Source organism: Myotis nattereri (genome assembly GCF_964212035.1).
Source record: "Myotis nattereri genome assembly, chromosome: 11".
Taxonomy (NCBI): Eukaryota; Metazoa; Chordata; class Mammalia; order Chiroptera; family Vespertilionidae; genus Myotis; species Myotis nattereri.
Window position 1 is genome coordinate 77,837,481 of NC_138086.1, and position 27,503 is coordinate 77,864,983.

Here is a 27,503-nt window from a genome sequence, read left to right on the forward strand (position 1 = left end):
CTGGTTTATCCAACCCAGGATCCAGCCTTGGGCCATACATTATATTTGGTTGTTATAGCCTTTGAGTCTCTTTGAATCTAGAACATGCATTCTTAAGAAGGGTGATATTGTCTCCAAGGAAGTAAAAATTGGTTCTTGGGGAATGAAAAAAATTTAACTTTTTTTTTATACACAAAGCACAGATATCCATATAGTACATAAACATATACACACAGTTAGATTTATTATAATAAGTTTAACCAAAATTGACCTCACAGGCTGATGTGATCATAAATTCCTAACTGGGCAGTTCATGGTAGATAGCTATGCCCAGGCCTATAACTTGATGAGAAAAATGTTTATCTTTCACTTCAGCAAGCCCTGTCCGTTGTTATTGTGCATCTAGATTAACACCTTTAAAATGCCTCTTTTTCAGACCCCTGGGTCTGAAACCACCCTCAAGCGAGCACATAATCTTAACTATCCTATAATCCAATCCCCACCTTGTTCTCTCCCACCATCATGTAATCTTCCTTACGTTCCCTTCTTAATTTCAAATGCATAAAACTGTCATTCTCCAGAGCATTTGAGATCTTGCTTCCTGGCAATGTCATCAGTTTGGCTCAAATAAATGCTTATAAAAATTCTCTATAGGTTTGGATGTTTCTTATGTGGATAATAGTATAACTCTGATATTAAATTTTCATGGTGGGAAAACAATTAGGAAAAAATGTCTAAAAATGCTCCTGGGGTTGAGGGAATGGGCAATTTTAGTTTTTTTAAAAGGTTGAAAAATACTGATCTAGAGCAACCTCTCTTTCTTGACACTGGCCAAACCAATATTTCAGTGTACGCCCTTGTTTGGTCCAAGGGGAGATTTTCATGGACTAAGGCAATAATACCCTTTTGTACAATGGGCTGAGTGAGGTGGTAGACTTAGAAAAGTGCTGCTCAAATACCTCCTTCAAGAAAGTACTGGCTGCCCAGCTGGGAGGAATGAGACTCTTTAGGGTCTTCCTTTGCTTTCCAGCAAAAGGCACATTCCTTTCAGGACAAACCCAGCCAATGACTGAGCAAGGCTGGCAGACAAGGCCCAGCTATTCCCACCAGCACAAGAACTCTAAGGGGCCACCTGGGCTCTGGAGCTCCCCTATTGACCTTGCAGAGACCTTGTGGGTTAACACTCACTTTGCAGGATTCTGCGAGGGTTACATGGCAGTAGCACATGAAGTGCACAGGGCCAGAATATAGTAAGTGCTTAATAAAGGACAGCTATTACTTCAAGGATGTCTTCTAGCTTCCAGAGGAATAACAGCATGCTGAGATCTTAGATCTGCTGAATCTTTGGAGGGTCATACAAGCCAAAGACTGCTTGAGGCAGGGTTAGAACTCATAGAACCACCAGTTTATGCTCCTAAAACCAGAGTTCTCCATGTCCTTGAGTGACAAGAGGAGGGGAAAAAAAATTGGTTAACTTTGAATTGATGAATGCCATCACTAGCTGCAGGCAAAGGCAGCAGTCGATACAAAACTGTGCTCCATGATGCTATTAAAATTCAAAACTTCCCAGAGGCAGATGCCTCCTTCATGCCTCAGAGAGTTGGAATCGACCTGGGAATCATGGAGACAAATAACATTGTGAAGGATGGAAAAAGGTCACTCCTGTCCTATCTTAACTTGATTCTCTCCACCTCCCTGCTCTCTTACACCAATATATAACTGATGGGCCACAAACACACTTCCTGGTCAGAATGCACTAGGTCCTGAATTAGTCAAGATTTTGTGGTTGCAAGAAACAGAAATCCACGTCAAACCAGCTTAAACAAGCAAACAAATGAACAAGTAAGTAAACAAGCATGAAGGAAAGAAGGAAGGATGGAAGGAAGAAGGTTATTGTTGATTGGTTTATTTTGTTCATGCAATGGGGAGTCCAGGAGGAGTAGACCCCAGGGGATTGCAGGGACTTAGCCATGCAGTCAGAGCTATCTATCTATCTATCTATCTATCTATCTATCTATCTATTATCTATCTATCTATCTATCTATCTACCTCCCTCCCTCCCTCCCTCCCTCCCTCCCTCCCATCCTCCTTCCCTGCCTCTATCCCCATCTTTCTTCTCTGTTAACTTTCTCTCCTACTGCAGATGGGCTTGTTCTACCCTTGCTGTGGAGAGGAAGTGGAGCATGGTTCAGACAATCCTGGTTCTATCATCTCAGTCCAGTAACATCAGCTTTCTTTTCTGAAAGCCTGATACAAAGTCCCAGAGAAAGACTCAAGTTAGTTCAGCTTGATGCACAAACACATTTCTAGCTAAACACTGTGGCCAAGTCAATGGGAGACTAAGGTTGGCCAAGTCTAGACCTCAAGCTCACCCCTGTAGACTGAAGACTGGCTTGGCAGCCCTTAAAACCACAAGGAAAAGGAGTGGATCATTTCTCCCCAATGAAATAAGGTGCTGTGCCAGAAGAAGATGGGAAAGGAGATGCTGAACAGACACCACTGACAGGCATTCATTACAGATCCTTTATGTCTCAAGGTTTTGTTTTGTTTTCCAACAAATGTCTCTGAAAAAGAGGAGACATTACAGTTGCAAAGGAAAAACTCTGTGTTGACAGAAGGAAGAAAAACTATGCAGAAGAAAGGAGCTGAGTGAATAAGGCCATCATTAAAGCTCTTTTGTGCATCATGTTTGTGATTTCAGATATTTACTCTCTGGGAGTATGACACTCCTATCTGCTATAAGCCTGGAATCCCAGGCTCAAACCCTCAGGGGGAAAGAGCAGTGCCTACCTTACAGGGCTGCTGTGAGAATTAGATGAGCTAACACAAGTCAAACAAATAGTACAAAGCCTGATGCACAGAAAGCTTATCCTATCTAATAAAGAGGGGATATGCTAATTGACCCTCGTGCCATCTCAAAGATGGTGGTGCCCACAGCCAATAAGGAGGGAATATGCTAATTGACTGCCACGCCCTCAAAGATGGCAGTGCCCACAGCCAATAAGGAGGGAACATGCTAATTGACCCTCATGCTGTCACAAAGATGGCAGTGTCCACAGCCACAAAATGGCAGCACCCAGTCCCCTCAGCCCTGCCAGGGACCCTCAGTCCCCTCAGCCCCCCAGCTGCCTAGGGCTGGTCCAAGGCGCAGGCAAACCTCGGATGTTGGATGCCCAGCCACCCAGGGCCGCCAGAGGCTCAGGTAACCAGGGCCGGCCGAGGCTTGTGCTGCCGGCAGTGGCAGCAGCAGAGGTGTGATGGGGCATCACCTTCCCCTGATCACTGGGTCGCCTCCCGCCCCTGAGGGCTCCCTGACTGTGAGAGGGGGTAGGCCGGGCTGAGGGACCCCCACCCTCCAGTGCATGAATTTTCATTCACCGGGCCTCTAGTTTTTTTACAAGTAAAATATAAATTGGGTATATTCATGTAGCACCCATATTCCCACAACACACTGAGGGCTCTTGGCTGCAAAAACCTGCAACTCTCTGCTTAAGGCTCTTTTTCTAAAAAAGGGAGACCCTTTCAGAGTTAATGCCCCCCCAAATCAACTCTCAACTGACAGGAGTTATCGAATAAATACTCCAGCTTCCGCCCTAACCGGTTTGGCTCAATGGATAGAGCGTCAGCATGCGGACTCAAGGGTCCCAGGTTCGATTCTGGTCAAGGGCATGTACCTTGGTTGTGGGCACATACCCAGTAGGGAGTGTGCAGGAGGCAGCTGATCGATGTTTCTCTCTCATCGATGTTTCTGGCTCCCTCTCCCTCTCCCTTCTTCTCTGTAACAAATCAATAAAATATATTTTTTTAAAAAAATACTCCAGCTTCCTGGTCCCCCAGTGGGATAATTCTGAGCTCCCCACGTGACTGCATTCCAACAGATGCATTTGAGAACATGCACTTTTGGGGCTTCCTTGCCTTCGCTGTCTTATTACTCTCACTCCCCCACTGGCCTTTCCCGGAATCAGCTCCTAAACAGACTACTTGCACTTTAATCCTAGTCTCAGGATCTGCCTCTGGGGGACCTAAACTAGGACAGTAAATTTACTAACAAATCTGTGAAAGAAAATGCACCAGAATGCTCACCGCCATTGTCCTAAGACTGGTGAGACTGTAAATGATTGCACTTTTTATGATCTATATTTAAAATATTTTTCACATATATGTGAATAGGAACTCATTGGATAGCGACTAATTGATTACTGAAACAGTCTCAAATCTTAAATCTAATTTTTAGTCTCTGCAGCACCTGACCACCTTTTTCTTCTACCTGACTCCTAACTCAAGGTTCCTAATCAACAAGCCTTCTTACTTTTGCACCTGCTACGTCCATTCCTAGCTCCATGCTTCTACTCATGTTTACCCAGCACTTTCTATCACTCTTACCTCTTCCATAAGGCCTCGCTGGTTCACTCCAGCCTGTGATGCCATTGTATGTCCATTTCTTCTGTATATCACTTAAGTGACATGATCAGTTCTTCCCGAATTACATCATTTTAAAGAGATACATATAAAAAAAAAATACTACTTTGGTATGGGTCTCTCCATTTCCTAGAATATTTATACTTTCAACACAAAAATGGTATTAGACCAATTCAAGATAAAATACCCCCACCCCAAATTATTGACGATATCTGAGCTGCATCTGCTGTTTGCCTTTAACAAAAGGTCTTTTGAGCAGGACAGCGTGCTGGGAGAAGAAAAAGGGAGAACCAGAAGCTGGCTGTGATGCACTCGTTCCAACAGCCATAAATGATCTTTTCATGAGGACACAGCCCATAGGGAGAGAAGGGAAGACAAAAAGCATTCTTGACTTGGGAATGGACTAGCGGCTCCCCCTCTGTCTGATCCAGTTACGCAGAATGGCCTTCTTGAGGCTGTGCCTCTTGTGAGTTATGCATCTCTCCCCCCACCCAGGGCTTCATACTAAAGACAAGACGCAGCTGCCAGGGCCTCCAGGGGTTTCCCAGCAGTCGGCTCTGGTGAAATAAAATAGCACGTCCGGCTGGAAAACTCGCCGGTCTTTTCTTCACATGGGCTGTGCTACTCATGGCCGGGATAAAGGATCCCAGGCCAGACTCACTGCTTCTCCTGAGACTGTGAGCTCCAGCTTCCTGGTGTGCAGTGGACAGTTCCCTTCGAAAGCGATTAGACATGTTTGTATATCACACGCACACTCCATCTTTGTGAAATACTTTCCTGAAGGAGGGCATCTGCTTACCACCAGAGCAGAGATTTACTTCCAAGGAGAGAGGGGCTCTGTGGCCCTGATGCCGCAGACAAGTTGGGACTAATGTAGGCTGTGAGCTTCCCTGTTTATTGTAAAAGGGCTGTGGTTTATACATAACGATTGGTTGAATTGCTTGTGATGGTGCAATCTTAGCTTTATCTGCCCCAGAGTAAGACGGAGCCGGAGAGAACAGGTCTGTGACCCTCATGTGTACTATGGGTGATGGGAAGGCAGCAAATGGGACACAACCTCTACTTAGAGTTTGAGCGTTATTAGAGACTGAGGCTGAAAGTAGACCTGGTGCCTCATCCCTCTACCCTGATTCCAATCTATAAATAATAGGCCACGCTTCAAATCCCAGCAGAGGCGTGGGTGATTGCACAGCAGAGGGGAAGGAGGATGTGAGAAGTGACCGAGTTCTTGCTGATGTGTCGACAGGCAGCCCTCTCCCCACATTCTTTCTCCCTCTCCCATTTCATCTGGGTATTAGCTAGCAAATACGATAAATGAAGACCCCACTTTCTGTTGGCTGTACCTTGTATTCAGAAATCTTTACTAGACTAACATCACCAGATGCTAAAAATCGAATTTCTTTCTGACCTCAGAATAAACGAATGAATACATGAATGCCTTGTGACTCCTGTTCTGGTGTTTGAACCATTTAATCAATATAATTTTTAAAATGGTACAGCCAGCCCTTTAGAAGAGATACAAGCTGCCCAGCATCACTTACCTGCAATTGTTCCTGCGAAAACAGCAATAAGAATCTGTCCAGATTGACAGGACCATGTGCATTTGGTTCCAGGGATGCCTCTTGCTAATAAAACTAACACCTAAGTAAATACATAAACATAAATGCCATATATGAGGAAGAGTCTTCAATGTGCCATGAGGTGAGAAAGCTAGAAAACATATGCCCCCTGGGCCCCATGCTTTCCAATGCACGCTCTCACTTGAGCCTCACGGCAGCCTCCTGAAGTGGGTGTTCTTGTGGTGCCTCTTTAGAGAGGACACTGAGCCGTAGGAAAGTTAAGGAACTTGCCCATATCACACAGCTTGAAAGCAAGGACTTAAAATCAAGTCTGTCTGAATCCAGAGCCCGGTATTTTATTGCCTCTCTGGTTTTTGCTCCCACTCTGGCTTCGTGGCTCATCTCTTCCTTCTCTTTTCTCTGAGTCTTTACCAAAGTCTCTGTCCCTCTTCTCTCTTCCCCATCGCCTGCCTCCTACCACACGTGTTTATCTGGGCATAGCTTTCTCCACATTCTTCAAGGGTCCATGGTTTAGAAAAGTTTCCTTGCCAGACAGATTTGCCAGCCCCAGATTCAAAGGCCAAGCAGGTGTCTGATATCCTGGCCACCGGCCGCTGCCTGAGTCACTGTGCAGTCACTGACCACAGGCTCCACCTGAGCTGGGGCTGTCCGTGCATGTGGTCACTTGGATTTGAAACAGCAATTATTAATTTTAGGGGCAGTGTTAAGAAACAGCTGCCCCGTAGATTTTGTTGGCTCGTTTGCATAAACATGTGCTATCAGTGTAAATAATTTACGTCAGAGGTTTGCTTGGGCTCTTCTGTAGAAACAGTCTTTCTGCTCCAGAAGCTGTAAAGGTCAGATTCTCCAAGGAGCAGCTGCCCTCCTCCCTTCGGTTCCACGCACAGATCCATGCAACTCCCCCTGGCTAGCATTTTGAGCAAGGACTCTGCACAAAACACATGCCAAGAGATTTACACACATTATCTTATTTAACCAAAGCTTCCAGGACTAAACAAGGGCCACCTGTCACTTGCTAGGACGTGGCAGAGCCAGCTCTCCAATACAGGTGGCCTCATGTCGGGGCGTAAGCTCTCAACCCTTCTGCTCCTGGTGACAAGCGCCTGGCCACTCCTGCCAAAGACAAAGATGAAACAGCCCAGCAAGGTACTCGGGATCCAGTAGCCAGTATTTTCACACATAACAAAAGCAGGCAGGATGCAAACCTGATATGACCCTCTCAGCTCCAACAGTAAATTTCTTAAGAAGAGCAACCCTTTAATGTGTGTACGATGTTTTTTTAAAGAGCTTGGAGGAAAGTGGAAACCATACTGCACACTCTGATGGGCAGCCTTCCAGCTATCACAGTTACTTCTGTGAAAAGCAGAGCTGAGACCGAGGGGGGGGGGGGGGGGAGTCCAAGAAGTCAGTGGCCGAGTGGGTTTAAAGCGTGTTATGTGCATCTAGAGATAAAGCAGTCAGAGGGGCCCAGCCAAGATTAATGGCCCACGTGGCAGTCACCCCTGACCCTGAAGGAGCGGCCGCTACCATGGGAATGGCACGGATACTGAGAAGTCAAGAATTAGCCGCTAAGACCAGAGGGCCCTCCAAGGCCGAGACCTTCCCTGGGTTTATTTAGTTTTGCTATAAATCACTTATTTAATAAACTGTCATTCTTAGGATAGTACAACCTATAATAATTTATGACGATTAGAGAGCTGAGAGAGAAAACATGAAGTTTGTGTACAAAAGAAAAAAAAATCTCTCAAAACTGTTTTCTTTAGATATCTGACTTTGTGTGGGAGATCAATGCCAAGATTCACTCTTTTTTTTAATCCTCACCCAAGAATATTTTTTCCATTGATTTTTTTAGAGAGGATGGAACGGAAGACAGATGGGGAGAGAGAGAAACATCAAAGTGAGAGAGACACATCGATTGTTTGCCTCCCATTCGCACCCTGATGGAGGCCAGGGGTGAAGCCTACAACCAAGATTCATGTCCTGACCAGGAATGGAACCCTCCAATGTTGGGTCGGTGGGCCAACGCTCTAACCACTGAACAACCAGCCAGGGCGCCAAGACTCACTCTTGAAGGGTTGTCCTATCTCCAGCTGTTTTTAAGTGACTCTGAATCCCAATGAAATCAGCAATGGTGTGGTCTCCCCCACTGAAATGCTACTCTGCATTTTGACTTTAAGATGTATTCAATAGTTTTGGAAGAATGCAGAGCTAGGGAGTTCAGTGGCTTGGTGGGAAAGTCACAAGAACTTGACCCTCTTCAATATCTGTTCATCAAATATGTTTTTCCAACATGAGGATATTTATTGTGCTAACTCAGCTTCTGCCTGTAATCATACCTCTTAGTTGGGGTGCTTCACGGAATGGGAAAAAGCTATAAGGCTTTCTCAGGAAAAGGAGTTGTACTACATTTGCCCTTTAAGGGTTATTTGATTGCATTTATCTTTCTCCAAAAAAAAAAAAAATCTTGCTAGGACTTGTAATGTTCTAACAGAAATTGGTACGGCGCAGTCAGGCAACGGCAAGCAGGAAAGGGAAAAGCAGCAAGTGATGGCTTTGAAAAGTATTAGCATACATTCCAGCGCATTCCAAACACATAAAGGATAAACTTAGCAGGGAAAGGCATTCCGTGATATCCAAGTGCAAGAAACAAACACTTTACGCTATTATCCCGCGTAGAAAAAGAGCAGAAATTGGAGGCCCAGATGAAGTGTTCATGGAAGATTCGTGAGAAAGCAGGGCAGACACACACCGAAAGATACTTCTCAGAAGGACATGCCTTGCAATTTGAGCATTTTTGAGCTCACGATGGAATTTTAAAGCCATCCAGAAACAACAGATGTTTGAACCCAAATGATCCAACTTCTGATGCCAAAATTAGGGCTCTGAGGAGGAGCGTCAGAGCGAAACACATGAAGAACCACCTCAGTGACTCTCCTCCAGGCTGAGCTGAGAGAGATTTACTCTGTGGTTGGCTGACCTCTCCTTTTATCTGGGCCCATTTATATTCTAAGCGATAAAAATTTCTGTCAAATGGAAATATTAATAACGAAAATGCAGGTCTCTGTTCTGGGTCTGACTTCAATCTCCCTCCTCTCCCCTTTGAGCACTCTGTCTCTCAGCTGAATTATGAAACCAGGAGGAGGGCTCTTCTGAGCATGATTTATGCCCAGACTCTCACATGTGAAAACCAGCAACAGGTCACGGCTGAACCTACACGGCACAGCATTATCTAGCTTATTTAAACACTAATCAGCAAGCCAGATATTTCAAGCAAGCAAACAAAAACCAGCCAACACCAACTCCCACGACAATAAGTAAGCAGACTCAACTTTGCAAGCTCCCCTTTTTCCAGATAAATGGCAAACCTCGGCTTCACCTGGCTTGAAGGATACATCAAGGTTATTGCTTCCTTATAAAACAAGGTTCGTTTGTTTCTATTAGCTTGTCAGATTAACTACCCACCCCCACCCCATCTCTCAGTTAGACATGGAACTTAGACATGGAAGCACGTTATTCCGTTTTCAAAGAGACTTCTTGTACATCTTATTTATCAAATAAACTTCTCAGCAAGGTAGCAAGGGCTATTGGATGCTAGCACTAAAATGTTTCTTATTGCAGCAGAGAAACACTGTGAGGAGAGTGGCGGTATGGGCATGGTTTTAGAAGGAAGCCAGGAACTCCAACTGCAACTGCACTTTAAAAATAGCACAGTGGCTATGATTATAATGTAGCTCTGCAGCACGTAAGCGTGGTATGCGCAGGAAATGGGAGTGCATCTTCTGAGCCTGATAAGATTCTCTAATGTAAGACATATGCTCTGTGTCTTAGCTGCAGAGCGAGGCCCAGCCAGAGAGAGGAAAAGCATATATGTTTATCTTTAACCCAAAGATCAAACTTATCAACCTTGGAAGGTTTTTTGAATTGCTGTTTAATTAAGTGATGAAGTCGAGAAATGCATAGCATAGATTCAAATGTGGAAAAAAATACCTTTATGGTGAAAGTTAAAATTTGAAATGCCTTCAAGAGGAAGATGAATTAAGTGGGCTCTGCATCCCAAGCCTGTGTTATCTCAGGGCAGCCTCCCAGGCCACAGTCGCTCCTGTGGGACATCCGTGCTAATCAAGAGGGCATTCCTGACCAAAGAATAGCCATTGTCTATAAAAGGCCAAAGTTGAAAAAAAACACACAAACTACCCAAACAATAAAGAAGGCCAAAGTTGAATTCATTAAGAATCATAATGTTTGAGAACACTCTACAATATCAATCATTATTCATAATTCTACTTATGATAAATAGAAATGTGACAAAGTGTCCCCGCGATTACCCTTATATTTAACCAGTTAACTGCCACGATATTTTGAATTTAATTAAAAAAAGGTCTGCCACTTGTGTCTATAGACGCTTATGGCCTACAAATGGTTAAGGAAAGAACCAATGGTTTATACATTTCCAGATTAGTGCTTAGAGGCAGTATGATAGAACAACATGGCCCAGCAATGGGTACAGGACAGCATCACATCCCCTAATCTCATAGTCCACATTAGGGACAATGAAGTGTGAAGCAGTCATATACCAAGTGCTGTTGGTGATAAAAGTGAACTAATATAACTGAAAGTCCTCAGTAAGATTTAAAGAGCACTGTAAAGTAGTGGTACATTTTTATACTTAGTAGGTGCCAAGAACTCAGAGACATTAATTAACTTGCCTAATGTCACACAGCTAGTGAGTGGTTAAGCTAGAATTTGAGTCCAGTCAATCTGACTCTAGAGTATATGCTATTGATCTTTATGCCGTGAATTGTATTATTATTCACCTGAAATGTAACATGCCTCTACTGCTCGATGATATAATGTGATCATCTGACGACTACGTGCCAGCAACCTAGCACTGACAGAAAAACGAATTCCAATAGCAGCCAAATTCTATGGAGGAAAACATTCTTTCACCTTCATCTATGTTCAACCTTATCTTTTAATTTTTTAAATTAAAGTTTTATTTTTAAATTAAAATTTTGTGTCTTAGAATTTTCATATGTTTAATATGAGTACAAGGTTGAACATTGGGTGCATGACAAGCATTCTGCAGCTAAAATATCTAACTTATGGAATTATTATACAGAAATCAATAGCTTTTATATTCACGAGAAAAAGATGCTTAGCAAATATAATGGAAGAAAATCTATTGACAATAAGCAATAATATACTTATTATTGCTTAATAATAATACTCCATCCTCATTTATAATAAACGTTAAAAAAACATGCTGAGATACCAACTTTCCCCATCAGACAGGCAAAACTCTGAAAGTTTGTTGGCAAAGCTGTCAAGAAATGGGCACTCTTGTACATACAGTATAAACCAGCACAGTCCTTATGGAAGACAATTTGACAATAGTGTCAGAATTACAAAAGCATTTCCGTTTAACCTGCCATGCCACCTTGGGAGTTTATCTCCTCTACCTGAGATATGTGAAGTGGCTGACGCAACATTGCAGAGGCAACCTGTGAGGTGTGCTGCTACTGAGGAAGCATTGTTGGTAATAGTGAATGATTAGAAAAAAATCTATCATTTATCCAAAGACTTCTTTGTGGAAAATACATTTGTATAAAAATAAACCTCACCTGAGGGACATTTTACAAAATACATGACCAGTTACTCCTTAAAACTGTCAAGGCCGACAAAACCAAAGAAAGTCTAAGAAACTGTCACAGCCGAGAGGAGCCTATGGAGACATGATGACTAATGTAATATGAGCTCCTGGAACAGAAAATGGTAAAACTACAGCAATTAGAACAAAGTATAAACTTTAGTTAATAATAATAATAATAAAACTAAAGCAATCCAAACAAAGTATCAACTTTAATTAATAATGTGTCAATATTGGTTCAATAATTGTAATGTGTACCATGCTAAAATAAAATATTAATAAAAAAGGGAAATTCTCTATACTGTCTTCACAATTTTTTGTAAATATAAAGTTCTTAAGAAATCAAAGTTATTAATAAAAATAAATTATAGAATAGTCATATAATGGAATAAATCCCATGCATTCTTCAAGAAAGAATAGAAAGCTCTCTGAACTGATAAGGAAAGATCTGCAAGGCTGTTAAGTGGAAAAAGCAGTCATGCCCTAGCTGGTTTGGCTCAATGGATGGAGCGTCATCCTGTGGACTGAGGGGGTCCCAGGTTCAATTCCCGCCAAGAGCACATGCCTGGGTTGCGGGCTTGATCCCCAGTAGGGGGCGTGCAGGAGGCAGCCAATCAATGATTCTCTCTCATCGTTGATGTTTCTATCTCTCTCTCCCTCTCTCATCCTCTCTAAAATCAATAAAATATATTTTTTTAAAAAGCAGTCATATAAGGCCTTGTATTTGCCTAGAGAAACCTGCATGCACACACAAGTACCTAACAACCGTGGTCATATGCCAGGGCTGGAGTGGGAATAGCAGGGTGATGGAGAACAGCGTGAGGAGGAAAAAACACACAAACCCTGCCTATAGAGCCCTCTATGAATAAGCAATGAAATGGATCCCTGGATAAATGTGATTATTGTCGAAAAACAACTCCCTTCCTCAAATGATGAATCTTTCCATCCCTTACATCTCTATGGATTCATTTAAAAAATAACTACAAAGTGAAAATCCAACCAATTTCAGCCTGCCAAACTTTTATGAACCAAAACTCCTAAATGACTTGGCTTAAAAAATCATGTGACCTGCCGGTGCCGAGAGACTCGGGGAAGTGCTCAGCAAACTTACCTGGTAAGTAATACAGAGGCGGCTTCAATCCAAACATGATTCCAATAAGAATTCCACAGTGGTCATAGAAGGATGAAGAAGGAAAAAAACACACCTTAAAACCCAGCAATGAGACAAAAAGCGCCGTCCAAACCACGGCACTCAAAAATGTCCAAAAACAATAAAATAAAGGTAGAAGAGCGATCCTGACAGCGATTAAAAAAAAAAAAAAAATCATGTGACCCTTCCATAGTATTGCCAGTTTCTTTTTCAGTAAAACGAGGGTAGGCCTAAATAAAATTTTCTGTTTTGAAAAACTCTTATTATTGATTGAAAGAAAGATAATTAGTGGATAGAAGAAAAAATGAGAGGTCCATAAATAACTATTTGAAATGAAGTGCAAACTATGAACGTTATTTTCTAAAAAGATTAACAAAGTCATTTTATGTTCTACCTCTAGTAGGATATCCCTTCACTGAATATTTCAACTGTAGATATAAAGAGGGGCCGAATAATTTGAAATTGAAAGTTATTTAAAATAAAACCAAACCCTAATGATTTGAAGAGTTAGATTTATTTTGCCTTTATTTCAAAGAACTGTTAGAAGCACAATTCAAATGATAAGGCATTTAACTATGTGAGCTTCACAATGATATTATCTTCAAATCAGGCCCACCTCCTAACATTAAAGGCAGCCCCTGTCAAAAGAATATAATGAATTCAATACTTTAAAGCTGTAAGTCAAGCTAAAAAATTGTTAAATAAATCCTCCTCCCTTGACATCTTCATAACAACCTAAAAGCTTAAGGCTGAATTTAGATTTCTCAGAGTCTTCAGAGTTCCATCCATACCAGAAAATAGCAAGGAAGAAGAGGAGGAGGAGGAGGAGGAGGAGGAGGAGGAGGAGGAGGAGGAGGAGGAGAAGAAGAAGGATGAGGAGGAGGGGGAGGAGGAGGGGACCTGTCCCCCTGCCCATGGCCTCCCCATCCTTGTGAGGAAAGAGGTGGGAAGAAGCCATGGAAGTTGCTTGGACCACGTGAGCTAGAAATTTCATTCTTCTATCCAGGTCACCCCAGATACGGTCTGATAGAGGGCACACAGGCTCTGAGTGGGCATGTTATCTCCATGGGTGGGGCTGGGCCAAAGGAAGGCAAGAGTAGGATCCTCAACAATTTCCAGCCCAGGATGAGGGACCTTTCTGTTTCAGCTACTTCTTAGTGATTGATCATCAGATGAGGAAAAAGAGAGTAAGCCTTTCCATTCTTCTGGTCCTTTGAAATAACACTTTGAAATGGAGACCTTTTCAATGATGAGATTGACAAGTAGAGAAAAATCTAAACATGTAATGATCTGTCTTAGTCTTTATGCTCCATTGGAGTTTTCTGAAATTCAAAGCCATATATAAAATAAGGTGGCATTGGTTGATTTTTATTATTTTATCATGTGATTTTTACATAGCAAGTGATTCAAAAGATAATCTCTAGAGCGGAGGAATGGCAGTAGGGAGAATGGATGAGACTTTTACTCTTCAGTTGCTACCATTCTTCATTGTTGGATTTTATTTTTATTGTGTAGATATATTGCATTTACACTAAAACAACAACAAAAAAGGGAAAGATCTTCTAATGGTCCCTTAAGCAAATGTAGAAGTTTAAACGTTGAATTTAATTATCAGGTCTTTGGGTCCCCAGATGAAACACTGCCAACACAACAGATTAGGTAATGTGATAAATATAAAAACTCTATTTTTTCTTAATGGTAACATTCACATTGGAAGCAAGCTGTCAGTAGCAAACAGCTTTGCCTGAGTTGTCTGGTTTAGCAGATGTCTTTGTTAGGAATCTGACAATTATCACCACTATTTATTTCGCTGAATATCAAGTGGTACAGAGGGAAGCCAAGTCCTCATCAATAGTGCACGTGGTTAATTATATCATGCTGCTCCTCACATGCTTTACTCTTTGTTACTTGCTCTTGAAATTATCATGAAAATACATATCCAACTGACTTAAAACTGAATGCAGTTCAAAGTTAGTATCAGCTATCACACAAAATTATGTAGGCTACATAGAAAAAAGCACACTGTTTTTTTCAGCCCCTTTACTTGCTGTATAATATTAGGTAACATTTACTGAGAGCTTAGTCTGTATCAAATAATAAGCATTTCACATACATTTTCTTTTAATTAAAATCAGAAGCTCCTGTGGTGTTTGCTTATATTTTTTCACTTGCACTGTGCCTTCCTCTTAACATGTTATTATTTGTTATATTAGCCAATTATTTGAACAAGGGTAGTGAATAGAAGGAGATGATTTGAAAGATAATGATGAAAGGAGACTTCATCGGATTGATTAGCCAAGATCAAAAACACAGCAGTGGAAAGCGATGAGTTTAATTTAGATGAGAGTGTAAGGTGTCTGCAACACATCAGTGTGGGAGGCTCAGCATACGGTTAGGAACAGGTCTGACTAGGGAAAGACAGATGAGGGAAAAGGTAGAGCTGTGAGCCATTCTATAAAGCAGCGGTTCTCAACCTGGGGGTCGCGACCCCTTTGACGGTCAAATGACCCTTTCACAGGGTCGCCTAAGATCATCCTGTATATCAGATATTTACATTACGATTCATAACAGTAGCAACATTACAGTTATGAAGTAGCAACGGAAATAATTTTATGGTTGGGTCACAACATGAGGAACTGTATTTAAAGGGCCAGAAGGTTGAGAACCACTGTAAGGGAACAGCTAGGTAGCTCAAGCTGTAAGATAGGAGATTACCAAAGGATGGTCAAGAGTTAAGACAGAACTGAACACCGAATCTTCAGAAAGTTTATATTTAAAGGGCTTGTTTTAAGGGGGTAGCATGTAGGGATTCAGGGCAGAAACTCAACAAAAGCCATCCATGGGGCAGGAGAGCCAGTAGAATGTAACAAGGGCTCCAGGGGAGGTCAGAGTTCCAGCAAGAAGATGGTGGGGAATGCTTTCAAATTCTACTGAAAACAGAATTTGAGCAGAAGGTCTAGGAAAAGGTTGGTTTTTGGCATTAGCACTTTCTGTTGGCTAATGGTGCTGAGGATTGAGAGGGAGAAGAAAAAAGTGGATAAAATTATGGATGAACAGGAAGGAGACAGAAATACCACGAACAGAAATTAGAATCAAGGTAGAGAATTAAAACAGGAAAGAAAAGGTTTGTAGGTATCAAGGGAGGGACAAAAAGGGAAGCATTTCGAGAACATGGAAGGGAAGTAGACGAAGGGGACAAATGGAGGGGGAGCAAAGTCAAGGACTTGGGGAGGGAAGAGGGAAAAGAGAGGTGGGAACACTGGCTTCAGAAGGAAGTCAGGAAAATTCTTTAGAAACTAGAGGAAAGAGAAAGGGAATGGATGATAATTCTTGACAAATGAAATTTTTATAGTATTCCAGCTTCTGGTGAAGTTGGTAGCAAAAGAGGGGGGAGGTAAGTATGGAACTTTAATGGGGATGCTGAAGATGGAATGGCAGCTATGTGTATTTTAAGAGTGAGTTGATGAGGGGTGAGAAAGGGAATTTCTGGCTTTGTTGAATCCCCAGAAAAATTGGAATACATTTTAGAGCATCTAACCCACCTGGTTAAACTACTTTGTCCTGAAGTGCTCAGCCGCCTAGAATAGGGAGCAGAAGAAACAGGTGGTTGCCTTAACCAGGGCTGGGGATTGGCAGGACAGATGGGACAGGAGCTCGGGAGATGAGGGTCATTGGGATGCAGTTGTGAGTGCAGTGGGAAGACCTGTTCCTGAGCTCTGTGAGGTGCCTGAGATGTCCCGAGAGGCCAGGAACAGAAGTTACGGATAAAGAGCACAGAGTCTGTGTCCACAAAGGTGAAGAGTGGGTCAGGAGTGAGGTAACAGGAGAGAGAGACTGGTGGGTCGTGGTCAGAGAAAACTTTCCTAGTTTGATAGTGAAAACTAAGTTGTGGCTACACTCCGAGGACCTGAGGTGGAATGAGATGGAGTCACAGAGACAAGGTAAGGAAGTGAGAATTGAAAAGAAGGCCAAAGAGTTGAAAAGGTTATCAACATGGATTTTGAGTCCCAAAGAATACACTAGTTCTAGCTGAGATTTTTTTTCACATGACAAAGGCCCACACTAATATAGTATTAAAACATATGAGTAGCTAGAAATATACTTGGAAGGCAGACACTCAACCTTGTTCATTCAACAAATATATATTGAGCCATGTGCTTAATGTGAAACTGTATTCAATAAGCATGACCTGGTAGATTCCTCTCAAAGAATAGTTTAATTAATATTACTGTCTTCCCACTGTCAGAGGGTACAACTTAGTACCTGGTGACCTTGTTGTAAAAGCAGAAAATAAAACTGGTTACTTGGAAGAAAAGAAACGATAGGAAAGCTAAACCCAGTAATGTCACCATGTTCTTAAATGGTTGGACCAATAACAGTGATTCCCAAGACACTGCTTGCATTCAATGTGAAACGACTCATCACTGCCTAATGTTTCGCCTTAGAGTATAAACTTTCACCCGCAGAGTGAAAGTTTATACTCTCTCCACAGTCAATGGATCCAGACCTGCAGCCTCTCTCACCCCATCACCCTCTGCATTGATATAACAGTCTTGGGGCTGGCACATCTGGAGCCATTGAGTGCAGGGACCACAGCACACTGGACTCACTGGTCCTTTGTACCCCAGATGGAGACACAGTCACAATTTTCTGAAGTTCTAAACATAAATAAGCTGTTTTTCCAAGGACAAGTACAGTGACTCTATTATATACACGCAACAGGAGACTGCGCAGGGTTTGGGATGTGGTAATCACTCTACTCAAAGAAGGATTGTTAGTCAGATGTTGAAAAATATATGTAAATGGGCCCTGGAGGACATGCCATCCCTAAACCCTCCCAGAGAATGTTGACCTAGTCCTAAAGCATTTATTTACACGTGCTTTTCAAAGATTTTAAAAGCAAACTCAGAAACCCTATTTTGCATCACATGGGTTGGTCCAATATAGGCAAAATGTTGATTATTGTTGAAGCTGCGCAGTGGATATGAGGCTTCACTATGCTATCCTCTCTACTTTGTATATGTTAGAAATCTTCCATAACAACAAGAAAAAAGAAAAGAAAAAAGGAGATGTCTCTTTGTTGTGCTTGGATAGGTGGGATTAATGAGAGCCTTTCTTTGCTTTTCTCTTTCCTGGTGACTTACACAGTAATCTTTGAGACAGTGCTTACCCGAGGTCCCTTTTCTCCAGAAAAAATCAGAATGTACTGACACTAATATGTGGATGGTATCACATCATTATTGTCCCACATATTCCTTCATGCTACATAAAACGCTTCCATGTGCTGTCATTTCATTTATTTCTGTGGAATTTCTGTACCCACAGGCATTTTCCCAAATGACTGTCATTCCCCGCACCCTGCCCCAAAGAATCCACACCAAAACAGGTTTTAATCATTCATAAACCAACCTTTATTGAACAAGTATGTGCCATTATTTTAAAATCTCATAGCTAAATAGTTTTGTAAGGCAAAAATAAATAAATATATAAATAAATAACACGTAACACTTCGCTTGCTCAGTAAACATTTGTTAAGCATTCACTATCTGCAAAGTAGATGCTTGGGTCTTGATTACACAGCACGCAGGGAACCTCTGCATGAAAGCAAGAGGGAGTGAAGACAGTCCGGCCGGGGTGGCTCAGTGGTTGAGTGTGGACCTATGAACCGGGAGGTCATGGTTCAATTCCCAGAGTACATGCCCGGGTTGAGAGCTCTAGGAGGCAGCCAATCAATGATTCTCTTTTATCATGAATGTTTCTATCTTTCCCTCTCTCTCTCCCTTCATCTCTGAAATCAATTTTTAAAAATATGTTTTTTTAAAAAAGAGTGAAGACTAGTAAGGGGCCCTTGCAGTTGGGGGAGGGGGAGCTTTTAAAATGTGCAGATGCTCAGGCTCCATACACAGAGCGGTTTGGGTCTGGCGTGGTCCCAGGAAGAGTTGAGAACCATTGGTCTAAATCACCAAGGCTAAGGGGGACCAGAGCTGACTCTGGTCTGACTGAAGCTGGCACGGCCATCCTTGGAAAGCAGTTGGTGGGTGGAAGGCAGGCAGGATGTGTATTTGAAGCTGCATCCTGATGGCGGAAAGGATATGAAAACGGCCCAAGAGAAAGGATTCAGCAGGATTTGGGCAAACGGTCAGGACTCAGAGCTGACTGGGCTGTGGTTCAAGCTGGGCTCTGGTCCTGGCGGAGTTCTCAGCAAGGACCTAGAAAGGGTTGCTTGCATGCTCCTGGGTCCCTTTTGTGTAGCAGGCACTGTGCAAAGCTCTTCACTTACATAATCTCGTTTCATCCTCAGGACAGCCCGGGGACATAGGGTGGGTTGCCCAAGGTCAGACAGCCAGTAAGTGGATGAGCTGCAGTGGAACCAAACTCTATTCTGACTGCAGACTTGTACTCCTCTGCCCCTCCCGGTGCCACAGGGACTGGGCACAAGCTTCTCAGGCTCACCCAGGGGTGAGCTAGGAAGACCACTGTTGAAGGGTCACATGAGGCACCAGGCAGCTATTTCCACCTCTACTCACTAGTGAGCAAAAACACCCAATGATTCCTGACCCTCAGGGTGCTCATTATTCCCAGCAGCATGTCCCGGGAAACAGTGAGATTGCCAGCATTTTCTTTGTGCCCCCAGCCTCCCCAATTTTCCCTGTTTCTTCCCCAGTCCCTGAGGAGGGGCCTCCTGTCCAACCAAATCCCAGCAGAGGCGAAGGAAACCAAACCTGCTGACACCCTGACCTTAGACTTGGAGCCTCAGAATCATGAGAAAATAAATCTGTTTACACTGCCCAGGGTGTGGCATTTTGTTATGGAAGCCCTAGCAAACTAATACAGAGAGGCTATTCTCAAAAAGCCTTGGTGGCCCTTCTGCATTGAGCTGAGGTCCATGTGGTGCTCTAGTCACTTGCTCCCTACTTACCTGACCCTATGCTCTTTCTGTCCCTTTCTTTATCATCATTACCCTCCTGGCTCATTGCAGTTTATTTAATAAGGGGTGTTTACTGTGAACACTGGGAATCTCAAGAATTTTTGGATGTTTGGATGTTTTTTATGTATTTCATTCCGGTGCAGCATTTAGATAACAGGAAGAAGCTATTAAGGTACTTATCCACTGACATATCCTCTATTTTCATTACATAAACTATGAAATGATCAGAAGAAAATCTTCCCACATCAGCTCTCTCACATTTCTTGCACTGATTGAAGGGGGTTAATAGCTCACTTTTGTAGATTATTTTAAATTCATTAGATAAATCTTTAGATTAAGATCACCCTAGATGAACCTAGTGGCTAGCCGGGGTTAATGCCCGTCTTGAAGCTTTGTTTTACCACAGCCTCTCTCTTTGGGCACCTCTGTCCCTCGGCCTTCACTGCATGTGACATCTGTGCTTCTGTGAGAAAGATGTAGAAGGAACTTGAAATGAGGCAGAATGACAATCTTCATTCTGCTCCACGGCCATCCTCATACTTGACATTCTTTCAATTTCCTGAAGAAGAGTGACTCACCAGAATCACACAGCCACAGGAGCTGGCATAACTGGTCTCAAGGTCTCCTAACACTTCTTTCTCACGTCAGCAATTCCTTTTACTTATGAAGTGGAAGATAGCTGTGTGTTAGTGACAGAAGGAAAGGAAGAGGGAGAGTATCAGCCGGTGATTGAAAAGAGGGTTTTACTTTGGGCATTTCTTCCTTCTCTTTGTTTTCTTTCCAGAGTCCACTCTGGTCGCTTAAGCACCATGGATCTGGGAAAGCTTCTGCCTACTTTTCTCCAACAGGTTAGTATACTTTGGGAAGCTAAGAGTCAGGCCTGCCTGTTACCTAGAACTGATCAGGAGGGAGGGAGGGAGAAGAATAAGGAGAAGTAAGGCAGACCTGCTCTCTTCCCCCAGCCTTTCCAATGATACTATCAGCTGAGCCAATCATGCGACTAACAAGGTGATGCCAACTTCCCTCCCATTCCGCAAACAAACACAAAAGTCTCAAGGTGATGCTAAAGAAACAAAGAAATCTCTGTCTTTTGAAATGTGGGGGGAAACTGGATAGGTTTTTTTCCTGACTTTTTTCCTCAATGTGTTCAGATGTATGTGTGTGTAATGGAAGTTGGGAATAAATGAAGGAGCAAATATGAAGATAATATAATAATCTCTTCCTTGCAATACTCAAGTTCCACTTTTTTTTCTTTTGCCCTTTTTTGGTGTTGATTTTTCTACTCTAGTTTTCTAAGCTACGGATGAACCCTAAAAGTATCAAAATTATTTCCAAAAAATATTTGGGTGCCTACTACAAGGCATTATGCTAGGTTTGAACAAGATGAGAAGATAGCTAAGATTTAGTTCTCCTTCAAGGTCTGCAGTATCATAGCAAAGGTAATTCATGATCATATTTGCCAAGAAATTTGCAAAAGCAGCTACATTTTACAAGAGAAAACATTTTAATTGTCTAGTGCTCACTGACAGCATCTAAATGTCACTGACATTTAACTCAAACCAAAAACATATTCTGAAATAACAAACAATTAAATGAACACTTTTATGAGAAATAAGGATTTTGGGACAGTTTGCTCACTTGTGTGTCATAAGTTGTAAAAAGCAGAGTTACACCCATGCCATATGGGAACTAGAGGGCTCTAAAGTAATATAACATCATCTACAATACATCTGCCTCATTTAAATTCAAATTTAACATTTATAGGTTTAATAGTTGGCACTGTGGCCTTGTATGTCACATAAAAAATTATATTTGAGAAAGATTTTGAATTTGGTAGGTAGCTGATTTAGAGTTATAAAGTCTCTTCCAAATCTTAAAATATTATATTCTAGTAGGGCACAAATGTAGCATTTTGGAATAAGAACTCCAGGGGGAAATATCTATAGCTCAACATTAGTTTTTGTTTTGTTTTTTTGTTTTGTTTTTTTAATATATTTTAATGATTTTTCACAGAGAGGAAGGGAGAGAGGTAGAAAGTTAGAAACATCGATGAGAGAGAAACATCGATCAGCTGCCTCCTGCACATCTCCCACTGGGGATGTGCCTGCAACCAAGGTACATGCCCTTGACCGGAATCGAACCTGGGACCCTTGAGTCCGCAGGCCGACGCTCTATCCACTGAGCCAAACCGGTTTCGGCTCAACATTAGTTTTTAATGCTGTATTCCTACCATTTGGGATGATAGAGACGGCTATTATATTGGTTTCATAAAATCTATATATCTGTTTATAGTGGTTGACTGGCAAGCTGTTATAATTTACTACCAAATTTCTGGAAGCAAAACAAAGGAGGAAAAAAAATCAACTAAAAACCATAAATAAATCTTAATCACGATTCCTTCCATGAAATGGGCACGTTGTGGGTAACAATTAACATCACCATTATTTGCTCTTTTCTTTTTTATCAGATGCTTAATTATGTTACTAAAATAGGATCCAATCAATGTCAAATGACTAGAGAAATAGTGTAAGAAAGAGTCTCTAAGTTGCTAGGAGCTGCACAAAGGAAGGCAGTAATAACATACTTTTTTCACTATTACTAGCCAGTCTCCTTGGTGATCCAGTGCAATTGCTTCACCTAAAGCACATTTATGTAGCATAGGCATTTGCTTCCTCTCTGAACTTCCTGTTTTCCTGGATGAGAGGTTCTCCGAGGTGCACTTTCGGGAAACAGTGGCTTACTCAGAGGTCTGCTAGGAAGAGTGATTTGGAGCCGGTAGGCTCCAACTGCGTGCTAAAATGATAGCCTTGCTCTAACCTTGGGCATGTCATTGACATAAAAGTCCTTAAGTTCAGTTCAATTCACTTTCATTAGCCTCTCATACAGCAGGAGGCATTCAGGCATTGCCAAAGTCAATATATGAACTCTGGTTGCTGAAGGCAGCTGGTTTCCCATAGAATCATGTGTCCCCATTTCCTATTTCAGTCAGTCTATGATTCAGTGGTAGAAAATGCCAAAGGGAGTTGGCAACAGTGGCCTTTTACACTTATAATAGATTTTCTTTTTATGTACTTTGGATTTTTCTCCGGTATTGTGCTCAGTGGTATTTTTACTGTGTAATCAGATTGGACAGCTCTACAACAAGGTGCTGATTGGCAAGAAAACCTCAAGGTAAATGGCTTCCTCTCTGCCTTCAGTCCCAGAGGCCACCGGGCTGCCAGTCTATTACCAGGAACACGGGGTCCTCGGAGGGAAGTGGGGCTTTCATCTGCATAAGAACTAAGTCTCCAGGGCAGCCCTGGAATTTGAACATTCCTTGAGCCTCCAGTGATAAGTTGAGATAAATCAGGCCTCTCTGGACAGTCAGGGTCCAAACATCCTATTTCTGCTCTGCTTTCTCCCCCACTCTCTTCTTGGCTGGTGGGAAAAAGAAAAAAATCCCTCCTTCTAAGGTAAAGAATTAAGAATGGGAGTTATTTGTCATTTAAACAGCTATTTTGCTGTTTGGTTAAATCTCTGGTCTTCAAGTTGCATGGTTCTCTCATTTTCTTGTCTTTTGTTTGTTATCACTACTATGTCTTTTGGCTTCTCTTTCTCTGTGGGGTGAAGTTTGATCTTTACAAAGAAAGAGGAAGTAGGCTTTATTTTTTTCTAATTTTTGTTCATTAGTTTTATAACCTTGCAAATGTCACTCGACTTCTTGTACTTATAGATTAATCTATAAAAAGGCACGATGATATCTATTTCCTTTTATTTGCAGAACATTAACACTGTCAAATATTTTACATTCTTTGACCTCAACAGAACTTTTTCTAATAACTATACTGTTCAATTGTGAAATTTAATATTGGAATACACTATTCCTTTCCAAATACTTAAAAGTACAAAAATACTTAAACCATATACTGCTTGATTCCATGTATTTGTATTTTAAAAGAGATTTTGTGGATGGTAAAATACTTCTCTTGAGGTTTCATATTCTAAATTTGATGTGAACAAAATATACTCCAATATTCATTCATATGAAACTAGTTTCAGCTTTTGAGTAAATTATATATTTTTAATTTCACAAGAAAAAAATTTAGTCAATGGCTCCTTATTTTCAACATTATTTCTCAGTCCTCCCCTACTTGTCTTCAGAGGAGGAACAGAAAGTACTCAAGGGCTTTTTGTATATTTGGGTATTAGTGTTAACAGGGAAATATTGCAGATTGTCTAACCCACTTCATAAAATAAACCACTGAAATCTCAAGCTCCACCCCTACCCCCCAACCTGACTTTGTCTGCTAAGCTCTGTCATTGTAGAAAACAGGACAGACTTGTTCTATGAGAAGTGCCATCTCATTTCTATTGTCAGTTGTGAGTTGGTCCTCAAAGAAAACCTCCATGTAGACCTAAAACCATCCACATGTCCCTCTGCTTGCACTAAAGGTAAAAGTACTTGAAAACTGTAAAACCATCTTACCCTTTCACCAGACCAAATGTCTAGCAAATGAGGACAGGACTCAGGACAACAGAGAAATGAATCTCTTCACCTGAGGTCTTATGTATCGGAAAAGCATGAGGTCTCTGAATCTTGTCTCAGGTTCTTACAAATTTGGAGGCCTTTCACTTCACTTCTCTGAACATTGGTTTGCTCATTAAAAAAAATTGAGAGTAATATCTATTTCATAAAATTGTTATATGGATTAGATTGATGTGACATGGCTGGCTATAAAAATTCTCATCTTCAAGTCAACTATCTATATTATAAAAAGCCACTGGCCCTAACGCCATAACAACCAAAGACCTGCTCGGGTGGGCGGGGCTTCGAGCACAGTGAGGTGCACGTGGGTGGGTGGGGCCGTGAGATTTTGTGCGCTGGGCTTCTAGTAGATTATAATAGGTAATTCTGGTTCTACTACCAAAGCTAGAACGTTAGTCCATATTTGTCACAAAAAATTACGAAAACAATAGTATTTGTATGACATGCCATAGTTGACAAAGCATATTCATTTACAAAATATTTTCACTTACACATATTCAGATAGTAAGGGTATTTTTGCTATTCAGATATTCTGGGGAAGTTTTGATTAAGAAACATTAAGCACCCACATGCCAGCATCTTGGCAAACTGACATCCATTAATTATTTACCACATCTACATTGGACATATATACAAGATGTGCTAGTGCAGCAATTCTCAAACATCTGGGCTCGGGAGCCTTTTACATTCTTACAAATTATTGAGGACCCCAAAGAATTTTTGTATATGTGGAGTATATATATTGATACTTATTAGAAATTAAAACTGAGGAAGTTTAAAAATATTATTTATTAAAAATAACAAATCCATTATACATTGACATAAATAACACATCTTTTATGAAAATTAACCATATCTTGCAAAACAAAAAGAAATTAGTTTGAAGAGTGGTTCTGTTTTACATTTTTGCAAATCCCTTTAATGTTTGGCTTAAAATTAGCTGAAATTATTTATATGTTTCTGCATTCAATCTGTTGCACTTATCACACTTCATGTAGTCTCTGGAAAACTCTACTATATGCTCATGAGAGAATGAGAATCAAAAAAATTTAAAAATAGTCTTTGTGTTGAAATAATTTTGACTTCACAGATCCCCTTGCTTCTCAGAGACCTCCTTCAAGGGTTTCCCATTCCACACATTATCCACTGTGCTGGTGCCTAGTACCCAGTTATGACTCAAGAAATATTTGCTGAATGAAATAATGAATCCCAGACCCTGTGCTAGGTACTGGGGACCCACAGCTGAACAAGATAAGAGTGCCTGCTCTTAAGTAGCTTAGACTCCCATGAAAGAGACAAGTATGCAAAAAACTGTGCTACCATAGCAGTAAATACAAGATACTATGGGAGTGGGGTGGTAAGAGGGTATCTTGCCCAATCTTGGTGTTGGGGTCCATCCCCAACAGGTCCAGGGGTTCCCATACGTGTGGACGAAGTCGGCGAAGAATGAAGGACACGGAGGCAGCGTTCAGTTGATCATCATAGCCAGATTCTCCAGCCAGGTTCTCTTTTTTTTTTCCTTCATAATAAAAATTTATTCTTACACAAATCTAGTGTTTGAACAGAAAAAGAAAGCCCCACTGTCGCCTAGAAAGAGGACTTGAAGCAGCACATGGGAAGCAGGGTGGCTCCGGGATGTCAGGTGTGTGGTTACCGGCTCTGCTCAATGTATGTGGAGATGTCCCTTTCTTCAGGAAGCTCCGCCACATCGACTTCAAACCTATCCTGAACATCATTGAGGATTTTGGCATCATTCTCATCAGACACAAAAGTGATAGCCAGGCCTTTGGTGCCAAAGCGACCGGCACGGGCCACCCGGTGGAGGTAGGTGTCCGCGTCCTCAGGCGTGTCATAATTGAAGACGATGTTGACTCGCTCAATGTCCATCCCTCGGCCAAACAGATCGGTGGCCACCAGGATCCGCCGCTGAAAGTCCTTGAACTGCTGATAGCGTGCTAGGCGCTCCTCCTGGGCCATAGCCCTGTGGATGGTGATGGCCGGGAAGCTCTGTTCCACGAGCAGCTGGGCCAGGGCCATGCAGCGCTGCACCGACTTCACGAAGATCACCACCTGGTTAAACTCTAGCACGTCCAGGAGGTCGAAGAGTTTACGGTTCTTTTCGCTGTCTTTGAGCTTGACACAGTACTGCTGCAGCCCATGCAGCGTGAGCTTGGTCTTGTCGTCTACAAACACCTCCAAGGGATCTTGCATGAACTTCCTGCAGACGGGCCGGATCTCCTTGCTCAGCGTGGCACTGAACATCATGCACTGCTTCTCGTGTGGCGTCAGGCGAAAGATCTCCTGTACATCCCGCCGCATGTCCAGCTGCTCCAGCATCTTGTCACACTCGTCCAGCACGAAGTGCTTCACGTTTCTGAGGTTGAGGCTCCTGTTCCGCACGAGTGCCAAGATGCGACCTGGAGTCCCCACCACGACGTGGGGACAGCTCTTCTTCAGCACCTCTTCGTCCTTCTTGATGGAAAGACCCCCGAAGAACACGGACACCTTGACACTGGGCATGAACTTGGAGAAGCGCTCATACTCCTTGCTGATCTGAAAGGCCAGCTCCCGAGTGTGGCACATGACCAGGACGATCACCTGTCCATGGACGGGCTCGATCTGCTGTAGGGTGGCCAGCACGAAGACTGCAGTCTTGCCCATTCCAGACTTGGCCTGGCACAGGACATCCATGCCCAGGATGGCTTGGGGAATACACTCGTGCTGAACCTCAGATGGATGCTCAAAGCCACAGTCCACTATGGCCCTCAGGAGCTCAGGCTTCAGCAGAAAGTCCCGGAAGCCAGAGCTGTGGATGGAAACGTAGGACCCCTTGACATCTTTCTTGGGGAGTACTGGGGTGCTCCCTGTAGGAGCCTGGGGCTCTTCATCTTCCTCATAATCCAGAAGCTCGTTTTCCACATCCTGTTCCGCCATAATACTAGTTCCCCGTTCGCCTCCACGCGCTCCGAGAGTCGACCCACCACAATGCCCGTCCCGTGCCCTGACACGAGCTAGAGCACTTCCTGCCTCCTGCGTTGGACTGAGCACCAGATTCTCTCTTTATTGTCCTGTTACATCTGTATTTATACCAGTTGATTTTAATCCTATCCATTGTATTCCAAAGGTTAAGGCATTTGTTCATATAGTTCTGTTGAGTTTAATCCTGTCTAGGGTAATCTCTGTGGTCCATTATAAGGGCTATTCCAAGGTCACTGCTCTACTGATAAGCTACAAAGAAGTGACTGAAGGAGATTATCCTACCCAGTAAAGGTTAT

At 42.3% G+C, this 27,503-nt stretch overlaps 1 protein-coding gene and 1 long non-coding RNA gene across 2 annotated transcripts in view; both read right to left on the minus strand.

Annotated features, from left to right (window-relative positions):
- LOC308527186 overlaps nucleotides 1-27,503 on the minus strand; it is a 52,280-nt gene that overhangs the window by 21,727 nt on the left and 3,050 nt on the right. The gene's annotated exons all lie outside the window — the stretch shown is intronic.
- LOC308527184 (ATP-dependent RNA helicase DDX39A-like) lies at nucleotides 25,879-27,170 on the minus strand (the record flags this gene model as incomplete). Its single annotated transcript, XM_081102543.1, has 1 exon — nucleotides 25,879-27,170. The coding sequence occupies exon 1, from the start codon at nucleotides 27,160-27,162 to the stop codon at nucleotides 25,879-25,881; it is 1,284 nt and encodes a 427-aa protein (XP_080958669.1). The 5' UTR covers nucleotides 27,163-27,170.